The 16,753-nt window shown below is 28.6% G+C and overlaps 1 protein-coding gene across 1 annotated transcript in view; it reads left to right on the forward strand.

Moving 5' to 3' along the window:
• The window catches only part of LOC109604169 (uncharacterized), a 32,023-nt gene that overhangs the window by 1,037 nt on the left and 14,233 nt on the right, over nucleotides 1-16,753 (forward strand). The window contains exons 2-7 of the mRNA XM_020020697.2: nucleotides 2,449-2,740; nucleotides 6,201-6,646; nucleotides 6,894-7,060; nucleotides 10,659-10,924; nucleotides 15,456-15,581; nucleotides 15,643-16,098. Of these exons, the coding sequence (XP_019876256.2) occupies nucleotides 6,519-6,646; nucleotides 6,894-7,060; nucleotides 10,659-10,924; nucleotides 15,456-15,581; nucleotides 15,643-16,098 (1,143 nt within the window). The 5' untranslated portion in view covers nucleotides 2,449-2,740; nucleotides 6,201-6,518. The remainder of the gene's footprint in view (nucleotides 1-2,448; nucleotides 2,741-6,200; nucleotides 6,647-6,893; nucleotides 7,061-10,658; nucleotides 10,925-15,455; nucleotides 15,582-15,642; nucleotides 16,099-16,753) is intronic.

The following is a 16,753-nucleotide window of genomic DNA, read 5'->3' on the forward strand; positions in this document are numbered from 1 at the left end:
AACTTTGAAAATTATGTTTATGTGTACTTCCTTAGTATTTTTGTTAGCAATCAAGCATGTGCATAAAGTTTATAAACAGTTCTGTTGACAGTTAACATCCTAAGAATCTTTGTCAACATTTAGTGAGTAAGGGGACTTCCCAAGGGGTACTGTTAAGAATTAAGCTTGTGATAAAAGTTTTTTGATACTTCTATTAAGAATTAAGCTTACAGTGAAGTTCCTAATTACTCCTATTGGCAGTTAAGGTTGTAAGGAAACTTCCTAAACAGGTCTATTGACAATTATGTCTAGAGTGAATTTCCTAGACAATTTTATTTTTAATTAAGCTTATCATGAAATTCTTAAACAGTTCCCTTGGTAATTAAGCTTGTATATGAACTTTTTAAACTATGTAAACTTCCTAAACAGTACTGTTGACAGTTAAACTTGAAGTCATGCTTCTTTGACACTTCTTTTAACAGTTAAGCTTATGGAGTTGTTTCTAAATAATTTTATTGACAGTTAATATTAGAAAAAAAACTTCCTAAACAGTTTTATTGACAATTACACCCAGAGTGTCATTTTTACATAATTTTGTTGTTAATTAATTTTATCATTAATCGCTTTTGCAGTTCTCATGTTAATTACACTTGTAGATACACTTATTAAACATTTCTGTTTACAGCCAATCTTGCAGTAAATTTCTTAAACAGTACTGTTGACAGTTAAGCTTGAGGTGAAGCTTCTTCTATTAACAATTAAGCTTATGGGGAATTTCCTAAATAATTTTACACAGTTGAAGTTGTAAAAAGAGTTCCTAAACAGTTCTCTTGGCAATTATGCCCAGAGTTTCGTTTTAACACAATTTTGTTTTTAATTAAGCTTATCATGAAACTTAAGCAGTTCTTTTGTTAGTTAAACTTGTGGATAAACTTCTTAAACATTTCTGTTTACAGCCAATCTTGTAGTGAACTTCCTAAACAGTACTGTTGATAGTTAAGTTTGAGGTGAAGTTTCTTCTATTAACAATTAAGTATATGGAGAAGTTCTTAAACAGTTCTGTTGGCAATTTAGCTTGTGGAGAAGTTTCTAAATAATTTTATTGACAGTTTAGGTTGTAAAAATAGTTCCTAAACAGTTCTGTTGGCAATTATGCCCAGAGTTTCGTTTTTACACAATTTTGTTGTTAATTAAGCTTATAATGAAACTCTTAATCAGTTCCTTTGTTAGTTAAGCTTGTGGATAAACTTCTTAAACATTTCTGTTTACACCCAATCTTACAGTGAACTTCCTAAACAGTATTGTTGATAGTTAAGCTTGAGGTGAAGTTTCTTCTATTAACAATTAAGTATATGGAGAAGTTCTTAAACAGTTCTGTTAGCAATTTAGCTTGTGGAGGAGTTCCTAAATAATTTTATTGACAGTTTATGTTATAAGAATAGTTCCTAAACAGTTCTGTTGGCAATTATGCCCTGAGTTTCGTTTTTACACAATTTTGTTGTTAATTAAGCTTATCATGAAACTCTTAATCAGTCCTTTTGTTACTTAAGCTTGTGGATAAACTTCTTAAACATTTCTGTTTACAGCCAATCTTACAGTGAACTTCCTAAACAGTACTGTTGATAGTTAAGCTTGAGGTGAAGCTTCTTCTATTAACAATTAAGCATACGGAGAAGTTCCAAAACAATTCTATTGGCAATTTAGCTTATGGAGGAGTTCCTAAATAATTTTATTGTCAGTTTAGGTTGTAAGAAGAGTTCCTAAACAGTTCTGTTGGCAATTATGCCCAGAGTTTCGTTTTTACACAATTTTGTTGTTAATTAAGCTTATCATGAAACTCTTAATCAGTCCTTTTGTTACTTAAGCTTGTGGATAAACTTCTTAAACATTTCTGTTTACAGCCAATCTTACAGTGAACTTCCTAAACAGTACTGTTGATAGTTAAGCTTGAGGTGAAGCTTCTTCTATTAACAATTAAGCATATGGAGAAGTTCCTAAACAGTTCTATTGGCAATTTAGCTTGTGGAGGAGTTCCTAAATAATTTTATTGACAGTTTATGTTGTGAGAAGAGTTTCTAAACAGTTCTGTTGGCAATTATGCCCAGAGTTTCGTTTTTATACAATTTTGTTGTTAATTTAGCTTATCATGAAACTCTTAAGCAGTTCTTTTGTCAATTAAGCTTGTAGATAAACTTTTTAAACATTTCTGTTTACAGCCAATCCTGTAGAGAACTTCCTTAACAGTACAGTTGATAGTTAAGCTTGAGGTTAACTACTTAAACAGTACTGTAGGTACTTAAGCTTGGGGTGGGTGGAACTTATTTGACACTACTAACAATTGGTAGTTGGGTTGTAAGGAGACTTCCTAAACAGCTTTGTTGAGAACTAAGCTCATAGAATTCTAAACAATTTACTTTAAACAATCTTGTATTAATATAATTTATGATTTAATGTTTTATTTTTTCACAGAGTCCATAGCTCGACAATTCCGCGCAAGGGCAGCGAGTCGAGCACGACCAGCAAGAGCAGTGCGCGCAGCTTCAATGCGTGGACGCGCTCCCTGACGCACCGCGGCGCCGCCCGGCAACAGTCGGCGCCCGGCGGCACGGGGGGCGGCGGCCACCGTCGCCAGCCGTCGACCGGCAGCTCGCAGGGCTCGTGCGAGATCGGCGAGGACCCGCTGCAGGTGCAGGACCCGACGCAGTCGCCGCCCCCCGTACCCAAGCAGGCGCAGCCCACCGACATACCATCCAGAAACAAGGTTGAGCGAACAAATATCTTCACTATGTTACACGGATCACTTAGAAAACAAAATTCTGTAGTAAAATGTCATCTGTTTATGTTTTTCTTGTTTAAGTTATTTGACATATTTTTGAACATGAAGGCATCTATTGGTCTGGAACGTTTTAAATCGGCGTCAATTTTGTATTTTATATTTTCATTGACTTACAATTGTTCCTTGTTTTTATGTTCTCTCAGAGTTAATAATTGATATATAATTTTGAAATTTTACTAAATTATGTAAAAATGTTCAACTAATTTTTGTGTGAAAACTACATTTTTCTTTCACAATCAATTCCAAAGTTATAATCCGAAAACTGTTTGAAAATGTAATATTTTTATTGAGTTACAATTGTTCATAGTTTTTATGTTCTCTCAGAGTTAATAATTGAGGTATAATTTTGAAATTTTAGTAAATTATGTAAAAATGTTCAACGAATCTTTGTGTGGAAACTACATTTTTCTTCCACTTTCAATTTCAAAGTTATAACCTGGAAACAATTTAAAAATGGAATATTTTTGTTGAGTTACAAATGTTCTTAGTTTTTATGTTCTCTCAGAGTTAATAATTGAGATATAATTTTGAAATTTTAGTAAATTATGTAAAAATGCTCAACAAATCTTTGTGTGAAAACTACATTTTTCTTCCACTTTCAATTCCAAAGTTATAATTCGAAAATTGTTTGAAAATGTAATATTTTTATTGAGTTACAATTGTTCTTAGTTTTTATGTTCTCTCAGAGTTAATAATTGGGATATAATTTTGAAATTTTTGTAAATTATGTAAAAATGTTCAACGAATCTTTATGTGAAAACCACATTTCTCTTTCACTTTCAATTCCAAAGTTATAACCCGGAAACAATTTAAAAATGGAATATTCTTAACGAGTTACAATTGTTTTTAGTTTTTATGTTCTCTCAGAGTTAATAACTGAGATATAATTTTGAAATTTTAGTAAATTATGTAAAAATGTTCAACAAATCTTTGTGTGAAAACTACATTTTTCTTTCACTTTCAACTCCAAAGTTATAACCCGGAAACTATTTAAAAATGGAATATTTTTATTGAATTACAATTGTTCTTAGTTTGTATGTTCTCTCAGAGTTAATAATTGATATATAATTTTGAAATTTTACTAAATTATGTAAAAATGTTCAACGAATTTTTGTGTGAAAACTACATTTTTCTTTCACAATCAATTCCAAAGTTATAATCCGGAAACTATTTAAAAATGGAATATTTTTATTGAGTAGCAATTGTTCTTAGTTTTTATGTTCTCTCAGAGTTAATAACTGATATATAATTTTGAAATTTTAGTAAATTATGTAAAAATGTTCAACAAATCTTTGTGTGAAAACTACATTTTTCTTCCACTTTCAATTCCAAAGTTATAATCCGAAAACTGTTTGAAAATGTAATATTTTTATTGAGTTACAATTGTTCTTAGTTTTTATGTTCTCTCACAGTTAATAATTGAGATATAATTTTGAAATTTTTGTAAATTATGCAAAAATGTTCAACGAATCTTTGTGTGAAAACTACATTTCTCTTTCACTTTCAATTCCAAAGTTATAACCCGGAAACAATTTAAAAATGGAATATTCTTAATGAGTTACAATTGTTTTTAGTTTTTATGTTCTCTCAGAGTTAATAACTGAGATATAATTTTGAAATTTTAGTAAATTATGTAAAAATGTTCAACAAATCTTTGTGTGAAAACTACATTTTTCTTTCACTTTCAACTCCAAAGTTATAACCCGGAAACTATTTAAAAATGGAATATTTTTATTGAATTACAATTGTTCTTAGTTTGTATGTTCTCTCAGAGTTAATAATTGATATATAATTTTGAAATTTTACTAAATTATGTAAAAATGTTCAACGAATTTTTGTGTGAAAACTACATTTTTCTTTCACAATCAATTCCAAAGTTATAATCCGGAAACTATTTAAAAATGGAATATTTTTATTGAGTAGCAATTGTTCTTAGTTTTTATGTTCTCTCAGAGTTAATAACTGATATATAATTTTGAAATTTTAGTAAATTATGTAAAAATGTTCAACAAATCTTTGTGTGAAAACTACATTTTTCTTCCACTTTCAATTCCAAAGTTATAATCCGAAAACTGTTTGAAAATGTAATATTTTTATTGAGTTACAATTGTTCTTAGTTTTTATGTTCTCTCACAGTTAATAATTGAGATATAATTTTGAAATTTTTGTAAATTATGCAAAAATGTTCAACGAATCTTTGTGTGAAAACTACATTTCTCTTTCACTTTCAATTCCAAAGTTATAACCCGGAAACAATTTAAAAATGGAATATTCTTAATGAGTTACAATTGTTTTTAGTTTTTATGTTCTCTCAGAGTTAATAACTGAGATATAATTTTGAAATTTTAGTAAATTATGTAAAAATGTTCAACAAATCTTTGTGTGAAAACTACATTTTTCTTTCACTTTCAATTACAAAGTTATAACCCGGAAACTATTCAAAAATGGAATATTTTTATTGAGTTACAATTGTTCTTAGTTTTTATGTTCTCTCAGAGTTAATAATTGATATATAATTTTGAAATTTTACTAAATTATGTAAAAATGTTCAACGAATTTTTGTATGAAAACTACATTTTTCTTTCACTTTTAACTCCAAAGTTATAACCCGAAAACTATTTAAAAATGGAATATTTTTTTGTGTTACAATGTTCTCTCACAGTTAATAATTGAGATATAATTTTGAAATTTTAGTAAATTATGTAAAAATGTTCAACAAATCTTTGTATGAAAACTACATTTTTCTTTCACTTTCAATTACAAAGTTATAACCCGGAAACTATTTGAAAATGGAATATTTTTATTGAGTTACAATTGTTCTTAGTTTTTATGTTCTCTCAGAGTTAATAATTGATATATAATTTTGAAATTTTAGTAAATTATGCAAAAATGTTCAACAAATCTTTGTGTGAAAACTACATTTTCCTTTCACTTTCAATTCGAAAGTTATAACCCAGAAATTACCTATAAATATTTTATATTAAATTATAATTATTTATAATAGTAATTATTTCAAAAATAGGGATTAATTAACAGAAAAACGTTTCCGGTTAAACCAGAAGTTAAAAATTAAATTTGATTTTCAAATGGATTTTGTAAATATAATCGCATTTTTAAAATTATATAAAATTTTTGGATCTATTTTCTGTCTTCGTTTGTTTTTGGAATTCATTTTTTTTCATATTTGGGGAAGAGAATATGTAAACGAAAGTACTCAAACACAAATATTATTAATAACTTTTGATAAGATATGATAAGAACAATATATAATATGTAGTCACTTCCGGTTTACCCGGAAGTAACTGCACATTGAAAATATTAACATTTGATGTCTCTTAGTTTATGAACGTTAAATTGTATAATTAACCACATTTGTTCTTCAAAGGATACCCAGTTGGCGCCCATAAAGGGTAGCGCCCCGGAGGGCGGTGCCTTCGACAAGATCGACAACATCGAGTACATAGACAGCGTGACGCCCACAGACATCACCAACATCAACAACAAGGGCTACCACACCATCGAGCTGGGCGACGATGACAAACAAAAATCGACCGCCTCCAAATTGTCGACGCCCCGCGAGAAATCCAAGGGCGGCAGACCGAAAACCAACGGCGGCAAAAAGAAGAACAAGCGGGACAAGCCGAGAGGCGGCGTCGCCGGCACGGTGTTCCCCGAATCAAGTCCGGACGACAAGGACGAGAACATGAGGCCGAAGGGGCGGGCTAGAGACGGGCGCACTCCCCCTCCCAAGGAGGTGGTGACCAGAGTGAAGACGTCGACCGTCGATACGGAAACTACCAAAGTAGTCACGACCACCACCAGTTTGAACAGGTACGTGTTTACATGTTTTTAACGTTGTTGTCGAGTTAATGTGTTTTCAGTCGATTTGGTGGCGATATTTCAAAAGTGTTTTGCAACTTTTAGTACCCATAAACACAGTTAGCACATGTCATAACACAACAGCGACGATTCAGCAATACATTGATCTTCAAAACAACGATCCAATTACCGATACAATTGATTTTCTTATCTCGTTCCTATGTACATATATATATTAATATAGTTTGTGTGTGCGCAGGTACACGTTCACTAAGATCAAAGACGACAAGGAGAACGTGGAGAAGAAGATTAGGACGCACAGTTGTTCGTCGATACCCTACGACATCATTGATAACTTGGTGCCGTTCCGGAAGCGATTTTCCAACTATCCGTTCCAGATTAAGGACGACGAGGCAAAGAAAAGAGGTAACGATTATTTTGTTTTGTTTTAACAATTCACTGGAAATATTGCGTTGTTCGAATGAGTGTGTGTTTTATCGGGGTGATGCGGAACAGTTGTGGTATTATGTAATTGGTGGCTGGTACCAAGAATTTTTTATCATTTGTTGCATTATGTTTAATTGTGAGTCAGGATTTATTATTGTTTGTTTAAGACAACAAATTGGACACAGACTTTAAGACTATGAGATATTTATGTTAAAGTATACATTCGATTTGTTTAATATCTTTGAACTTAGTTTACTTAAAAAAATTGGCAATAAAAGTCCCAGTGAATCATTAAAATTAATTGTAATCGATGTCAGCTAATCTCAAATGATTAATATTTTAAATTTATTAAATAAAATTGTATAAAACTTATATTTTTATATATTTATAAACTATTGAAACTTAACTTTTATTGGATTTTATGAAGAATTTCTAACAATGTATCAAAATTGTTACCTTTAACTGAAACCTCAATAATATTTTGTATGAAATACGATATGTGTTTATTTCGTCGATTATCGATAGCAAATATATATATTAGTTGATAATAAAAATTGATTTATTTTAATAATAAAGACAACTGCTATTTTTATAAGGAATTTAAGCCTGTAAAAGTACACAAAATTGTTATAGAAACAACATCGTAGACTTTTTATTTTACTGTGCTTTCACATTAAATATAAATTGTTATATGTTTTTAGATATTTACTTTTTTGAGGAATTTAAATCTGAGATAAATACACAAGATTGTTATAGAAACATGATCATAGACTTTAATTGAAATATCAAAATGAATTTGTTCATAATATTAATACTTTTGTCGACTATTGTCAGCTAAAATATATAATAGTTGGCTGATGAAATATATAATCAAAATATGTTAATTTGTACAAAGTACTTCACTCCGAAAACCTAGTTCAATCTAGGTTTCATACATTTATCCTACCACAACTTACACATTTAGTTTCTTAATATTTTACTGTGCTTTCACATGGACATATAAATTGTCATATATTTTTAGAAACTTAGTTTTTTGAGGAATTTAAATCTGAAATAAATACACAATATTGTTATAGAAACAAAATCGTAGATTTTAATTGAAATATCAAAATGAATCTGTTTATATATCAATATTTTTATCGACTGTTGTCAGCAAAAATATATAATAGTTGGCTGATGAAATAAAATAATCAAAATATGTTAATTTGTACAAAGTACTTCACTCTGAAAACCTAATTCAATATAGGTTTCATATATTTATCCTACCACAACTTACACATTTAGTCTCTTAATATTTTACTGTGTTTTCACATTAAATATAAATTGTTATATATTTTTAGAAACTTACTTTTTTGAGGAAATTAAATCTGAAATAAATACACAAGATTGTTATAGAAGCATGATCGTAAACTTTAATTGAAATATCAAAATGAATCTGTTCATAATATCAATACTTTTGTCAACTGTTGTCAGCAAAAATATGTAATAGTTGGGTGATGAAATGAAATAATCAAAATATGTTAATTTGAAGAAAGTACTTCACTCTGAAAACCTAATTCAATATAGGTTTCATATATTTATCCTATCACAACTTACACATTTAGTTTCTTAATATTTTAATGTGTTTTTAGATTGACATATAAATTGTTATATATTTTTAGAAACTTACTTTTTTGAGGAACTTAAATCTGAAATAAATACACAAGATTGTTATAGAAACAAAATAGTAAACTTTAATTGAAATATCAAAATGAATCTGTTGTCAGCAAAAATAAATAATAGATGGCTGATGAAATAAAATAATCAAATTATGTTAATTTGTACAAAGTACTTCACCCTGAAAACCTAATTCTATCTGGGTTTCATACATTTATCCTACCACAACTTACACATTTAGTCTCTTAATATTTTACTGTGTTTTCACATTAAATATAAATTGTTATATATTTTTAGAAACTTACTTTTTTGAGGAAATTAAATCTGAAATAAATACACAAGATTGTTATAGAAGCATGATCGTAAACTTTAATTGAAATATCAAAATGAATCTGTTCATAATATCAATACTTTTGTCAACTGTTGTCAGCAAAAATATGTAATAGTTGGGTGATGAAATGAAATAATCAAAATATGTTAATTTGAAGAAAGTACTTCACTCTGAAAACCTAATTCAATATAGGTTTCATATATTTATCCTATCACAACTTACACATTTAGTTTCTTAATATTTTAATGTGTTTTTAGATTGACATATAAATTGTTATATATTTTTAGAAACTTACTTTTTTGAGGAACTTAAATCTGAAATAAATACACAAGATTGTTATAGAAACAAAATAGTAAACTTTAATTGAAATATCAAAATGAATCTGTTGTCAGCAAAAATAAATAATAGATGGCTGATGAAATAAAATAATCAAATTATGTTAATTTGTACAAAGTACTTCACCCTGAAAACCTAATTCTATCTGGGTTTCATACATTTATCCTACCACAACTTACACATTTAGTCTCTTAATATTTTACTGTGTTTTCACATTAAATATAAATTGTTATATATTTTTAGAATCTTACTTTTTTGAGGAATTTAAATCTGAAATAAATACACAAGATTGTTATAGAAACAATATCGTAGACTTTAATTGAAATATCAAAATGAATTTGTTCATAATATCAAAACTTTTGTCGACTGTTGTCAGCTAAAATATATAATAGTTGGCTGATGAAATAAAATAATCAAAACATGTAAATTTGTACAAAGTACTTCACTATGAAAACCTAATTCAATCTGGGTTTCATACATTTATCCTACCACAACTTACGCATTATTTTATTAATATTTTATTGTGTTTTCACATTGAAATATAAATTGTTATATATTTTTAGAAACTTACTTTTTTGAGGAATTTAAATCTGAAATAAATACACAAAATTGTTATAGAAACAAAATCGTAGACTTTAATTGAAATATCAAAATGAATATGTTCATAATATCAAAACTTTTGTCGACTGTTGTCAACTAAAATAAATAATAGATGGCTGATGAAATAAAATAATCAAACTATGTTAATTTGTACAAAGTACTTCACATTTAAAACCTAATTCAATCTAGTTTTCATGGAGTTTTCCTTTTTTCATATTGAAATATAAATTGTTAAATATTTTTAGAAACGGAAATATTAATAAATATAAGGAAATATTTTATTAAGTAGTATGTATATATGTATATGTAAATAGTTTTCTTGATAAAATAATATACAACCTGTCGATTTTATATAGTATAAATAAATAAATATTAATTAAATTAGTTACTATAGATATGTACAGTTCTAAACGTCGAAAAAACCACATAAATAATGAACGTCACAATGACAGTGGTCAAGAAACACAAGTTCTTGCACAAATCCACCACAACTGGGCTGTTTCGCGCTTGTGTCTGTGTCCCCCAACCCCATTCGGTAGATGGATGTGTCCTGCACGAAAGTCACGCCGTAAAAATTTGAGCCCCGAACGATGCAACCCCCACACTTGTAACCTAGCCAAAATACCGAAACAATGGACCGTTTTTCGTGCGCAGATCAGAGGCCGCGGTCGCGCCTGGACATCGAACCGGTCGTGGAGGAGGTCCTGGCCACCATCATCGACATGGCCGTCGAGATAATCGAGAAGAACCGATTGGTGCGCGAGACGTCCCAACCGTTGGAGCAGGACGACGATCAGCCGCCGCCCACGGTGGTGGTTACCACCGCCTCGACGTCCGTGCCTACGATCGTCGTCAACGAGGTGACCGTCAAGACGGCCCATCGACTTGCTGCCGACTATAAGAGTCGTATCGCCTGTAAGGTGAGTACCGATTGTTGGTTTGTTAGAATTTGTCGGTTCTACACTGTACACAAATTTGGTTTTCATTTTTAATCAAATTATTATCAATTTGGTGAAGCAATTATATTGAGTAAATTATTGGTGACATGAAGTAAAATGTTTCATACAACATTGGATAAAATGAGTGTCCAACAAAAAACTGTCATGCCCAATTAGATTTATTCAGTACGAAGTAAAATTATATCTAATATAAAATATTTTGTAAAATTTAATCAATTTAAACCTGTGTTTTTTTCTTTAATTAAATTACGATCGACCTGGAGTAGAAAAGGATATCTTTGTGAGTTTTATTGAGTAAATTTTGGTGGTCTACAGTAAAATATTTAAAACAATGTTAGATAAAATTGGTGTTCATCAAAAACTATCAAATCTAATTGGATTTACTCAGTGTGGAGTAAAATTATACCTAAAATAAAATATTTTGATCATTCAAACATAATTTTGATAATATTTAAAATAATATTCAATATTTCGTAAATTTTAATCAAGTTTGACCTGTATTTTTTCTTTAATTAATTTATAATCGATCTGGAGTATAAAAGGGTCTGTTTGACAGTTTTATTGAGTAAATTTTGATGGTCTAAAGTAAAATATTTAAAACAATGTTAGATAAAATTAGTGTTCATCAAAAACTACCAAATCTAATTGGATTTACTCAGTGTGGAGTAAAATTATACCTAAAATAAAATATTTTGATAATTTCAGTCATAATTTTGATTATATTTAAAGTAATATTCAATATTTCGTAAATTTTAATGAAGTTTAACCTGTATTGTTTTCTTTAATTAAATTACGGTCGATCTGGAGTAGAAAAGAGTCTTTTTGACAGTTTTATTGAGTAAATTTTGGCGATGTACAGTAAAATATTTAAAACAATATTAGATAAAATTGGTGTTCATCAAAAACTATCAAATCTAATTGGATTTACTCAGTGTGAAGTAAAATTATACCTAAAATAAAATATTTTGATCATTTCAGTCATAATTTTGATTATATTTAAAGTAATATTCAATATTTCGTAAATTTTAATGAAGTTTAACCTGTATTTTTTTCTTTAATTTAATTACGGTCGATCTGGAGTAGAAAAGGGTCTTTTTGACAGTTTTATTGAGTAAATTTTGGTAGTCTACAGTAAAATATTTAAAACAATGTTAGATAAAATTGGTGTTCATCAAAAACAATGAAATCTAATTGGATTCACTCAGTGTGGAGTGAAATTATACCTAAAATAAAACATTTTGATCATTTCAGTTATAATTTTAATTATATTTAAAGTAATATTCAATATTTCGTAAATTTTAATGAAGTTTAACCTGTATTGTTTTCTTTAATTAAATTACGGTCGATCTGGAGTAGAAAAGGGTCTTTTTGACAGTTTTATTGAGTAAATTTTGGTGGTTTACAGTAAAATATTTAAAACAATATTAGATAAAATTGGTGTTCAGCAAAAACTATCAAATCTAATTGGATTTACTCAGTGTGGAGTAAAATTATACCTAAAATAAAATATTTTGATCATTTCAGTCATAATTTTGATTATATTTAAAGTAATATTCAATATTTCGTAAATTTTAATGAAGTTTAACTTGTATTTTTTTCTTTAATTAAATTTCGTTCGATCTGGAGTAGAAAAGGGCCTTTTTGACAGTTTTATTGAGTAAATTTTGGTGGTTTACAGTAAAATATTTAAAACAATGTTAGATAAAATTGGTGTTCATCAAAAACAATGAAATCTAATTAGATTTACTCAGTGTGGAGTAAAATTATACCTAAAATAAAATATTTTGATCATTTCAGTCATAATTTTGATTATATTTAAAGTAATATTCAATATTTAGTAAATTTTAATGAAGTTTAACCTGTTTTTTTTCTTTAATTAAATTACGGTCGATCTGGAGTAGAAAACGATCTTTTTGACAGTTTTATTGAGTAAATTTTGGTAGTCTACAGTAAAATATTTAAAACAATATTAGATAAAATTGGTGTTCATCAAAAACTATCAAATCTAATTGGATTTACTCAGTGTGAAGTAAAATTATACCTAAAATAAAATATTTTGATCATTTCAGTCATAATTTTGATTATATTTAAAGTAATATTCAATATTTCGTAAATTTTAATGAAGTTTAACCTGTTTTTTTTTCTTTAATTAAATTACGGTCGATCTGGAGTACAAAAGGGTCTTTTTGACAGTTTTATTGAGTAAATTTTGGTAGTCTACAGTAAAATATTTAAAACAATATTAGATAAAATTGGTGTTCATCAAAAACTATCAAATCTAATTGGATTTACTCAGTGTGGAGTAAAATTATACCTAAAATAAAATATTTTGATCATTTCAGTCATAATTTTGATTATATTTAAAGTAATATTCAATATTTCGTAAATTTTAATGAAGTTTAACCTGTTTTTTTTTTTAATTAAATTACGGTCGATCTGGAGTAGAAAAGGGTTTTTTTGACAGTTTTATTGAGTAAATTTTGGTGGTTTACAGTAAAATATTTAAAACAATATTAGATAAAATTGGTGTTCATCAAAAACTATCAAATCCAATTGGATTTACTCAGTGTGGAGTAAAATTATACCTAAAATAAAATATTTTGATCATTTCAGTCATAATTTTGATCATATTTAAAGTAATATTCAATATTTCGTAAATTTTAATGAAGTTTAACCTGTATTTTTTTCTTTAATTAAATTACGGTTGATCTGGAGTAGAAAAGGGTCTTTTTGATAGTTTTATTGAGTAAATTTTGGTGGTTTACAGTAAAATATTTAAAACAATGTTAGATAAAATTGGTGTTCATCAAAAACAATGAAATCTAATTGGATTCATTCAGTGTGGAGTGAAATTATACCTAAAATAAAACATTTTGATCATTTCACTTATAATTTTAATTATATTTAAAGTAATATTCAATATTTCGTAAATTTTAATGAAGTTTAACCTGTATTTTTTTCTTTAATTAAATTACGGTCGATCTGGAGTAGAAAAGGGTCTTTTTGACAGTTTTATTGAGTAAATTTTGGTGGTTTACAGTAAAATATTTAAAACAATATTAGATAAAATTGGTGTTCAGCAAAAACTATCAAATCTAATTGGATTTACTCAGTGTGGAGTAAAATTATACCTAAAATAAAATATTTTGATCATTTCAGTCATAATTTTGATCATATTTAAAGTAATATTCAATATTTCGTAAATTTTAATGAAGTTTAACCTGTATTTTTTTCTTTAATTAAATTACGGTTGATCTGGAGTAGAAAAGGGTCTTTTTGACAGTTTTATTGAGTAAATTTTGGTGGTTTACAGTAAAATATTTAAAACAATATTAGATAAAATTGGTGTTCAGCAAAAACTATCAAATCTAATTGGATTTACTCAGTGTGGAGTAAAATTATACCTAAAATAAAATATTTTGATCATTTCAGTCATAATTTTGATCATATTTAAAGTAATATTCAATATTTCGTAAATTTTAATGAAGTTTAACCTGTATTTTTTTCTTTAATTAAATTACGGTTGATCTGGAGTAGAAAAGGGTCTTTTTGACAGTTTTATTGAGTAAATTTTGGTAGTCTACAGTAAAATATTTAAAACAATGTTAGATAAAATTGGTGTTCATCAAAAACAATGAAATCTAATTGGATTCACTCAGTGTGGAGTGAAATTATACCTAAAATAAAACATTTTGATCATTTCAGTCATAATTTTGATTATATTTAAAGTTATATTCAATATTTCGTAATTTTTAATGAAATTTAACCTGTATTTTTTTCTTTAATTAAATTACGGTCGTTCTGGAGTAGAAAAGGATCTTTTTCACAGTTTTATTGAGTAAATTTTGGTTGTCTACAGTAAAATATTTAAAACAATGTTAGATAAAATTGGTGTTCATCAAAAACTATCAAATCTTATTGAATTTACTCAGTGTGGAGTAAAATTATACCCAAAATAAAATATTTTGATCATTTCAGTCATAATTTTGATTATATTTAAAGTAATATTCAATATTTCGTAAATTTTAATGAAGTTTAACCTGTATTTTTTTCTTTAATTTAATTACGGTCGATCTGGAGTAGAAAAGGGTCTTTTTGACAGTTTTATTGAGTAAATTTTGGTGATCTATAGTAAAATATTTAAAACAATGTTAGAAAAAATTGGTGTTTTATCAAAAACTATCAAACCTAATTGGTTTAATCAATTTCAATCAAAATTTTTATAATATTTAATTAAGCTCAACTTGTGTTGTTTTTTCAATTAAATTATAATCAATGTATTGAGTAATTGTGAGTCATAAATTTAAAAACTATTTATTTATAAAAATATCCAATATATCTTTAATAATCAATATCAATAATATTTTCAGTTTTTATATTTCTTATTTAATCATGTTACATAGTATAATAAATATTACATAAGTATTACATAGTATAATAAGTATTACATGTATTACCATTACAATTAAAATGTATTTTTCGTGCACTACAGACGGGCGACGTGCTGAAGCCACCCCTGAGCGGCGGCAAGTTGTCGAAGACCCCATCAGCGGACACCCTAATGGACGCCAGGAGCTTCGTCGAGGACTACGAGGAGTTTCACGACTCCTGCAGCGAAGTAACTATTCCCCTTTACCTCCCTCCCAACAATAAAAACAATAACGTCAAATTAATAATAGATGGCCGACGCGGAGATGGCGATCAACCAGGTGATGTCGGAGCTGTCGGACAGCGTGGACCGGGCCATAGCCGAGAAACACCGTCGGCCACGCAAGAAGGAGAAGTTCGTGAAGCACGGCGGCGTCACCAGCCTGATACCGATCGAGACGGACTCGAACGCCGAAGAGGACTCGGAAATCGTCCAGACGGAGAACGACAAACGTCTATTAGAGGCCGGACGCATGTACAGCATACCCAAGAACCTGTTCCAGAACAAGGAGCTGACGGAGATCACCGAACAGACGATCGACGAGTTGCATCGAAACGACGAGAATGCTGAGAACAATCCGGACATGGTGGAGCAGCCGATCGTCGTCTCGCTGCAGAACAAGGAGGGCAAGCCGGACGACGACGATGACGTGTTCAAGCCGATAGCCGTCAGTCCGGATGGGCGGTTCTTCAAATACGAGGAGGAAGTACGACTTATTTATCTTCTAATTGGTTAAAATTAAGTTTAAGTTGATAGATCGCAGGGAGGTAGCTCAAGGCGCATATTGCAATCTATATGGCGTAGAAAAGGGTATTTTATGGCGATCATATTGGTGATCTAGCGTAATTTGTTTATTACAACATTAGATACAAATATCTTACTAATTAATTAATCTAATTGAATATAAAATATAAGATCAATTTCTGTCGTTTATATTGAGTAAATTTTGGTGATCTGGACTAATACGTTTAATACAAAGGTAGATAAAATTATGTTCAGCAAAATAAATACCAAAATTGATTGAATATTAAGTATAACTTCAACTTCTGTTGTTATGTTGAGTAAATTTTGCTAATTTGGAGTAATTTGTTTAATATACAACCTTAGATAAAATTATATTCAATAAAAAACGCCAAATCTAATTGAATATAAAATTTAAAATCAATTTCTGTCGTTTATATTGAGTAAATTTTGGTGATCTGGACTAATACGTTTAATACAAAGGTAGATAAAATTATGTTCAGCAAAATAAATACCAACATTGATTGAATATTAAGTATAACTTCAACTTCTGTTGTTATGTTGAGTAAATTTTGCTAATTTGGAGTAATTTGTTTAATATACAACCTTAGATAAAATTA

This window comes from Aethina tumida, chromosome 6 (genome assembly GCF_024364675.1).
Source record: "Aethina tumida isolate Nest 87 chromosome 6, icAetTumi1.1, whole genome shotgun sequence".
Taxonomy (NCBI): Eukaryota; Metazoa; Arthropoda; class Insecta; order Coleoptera; family Nitidulidae; genus Aethina; species Aethina tumida.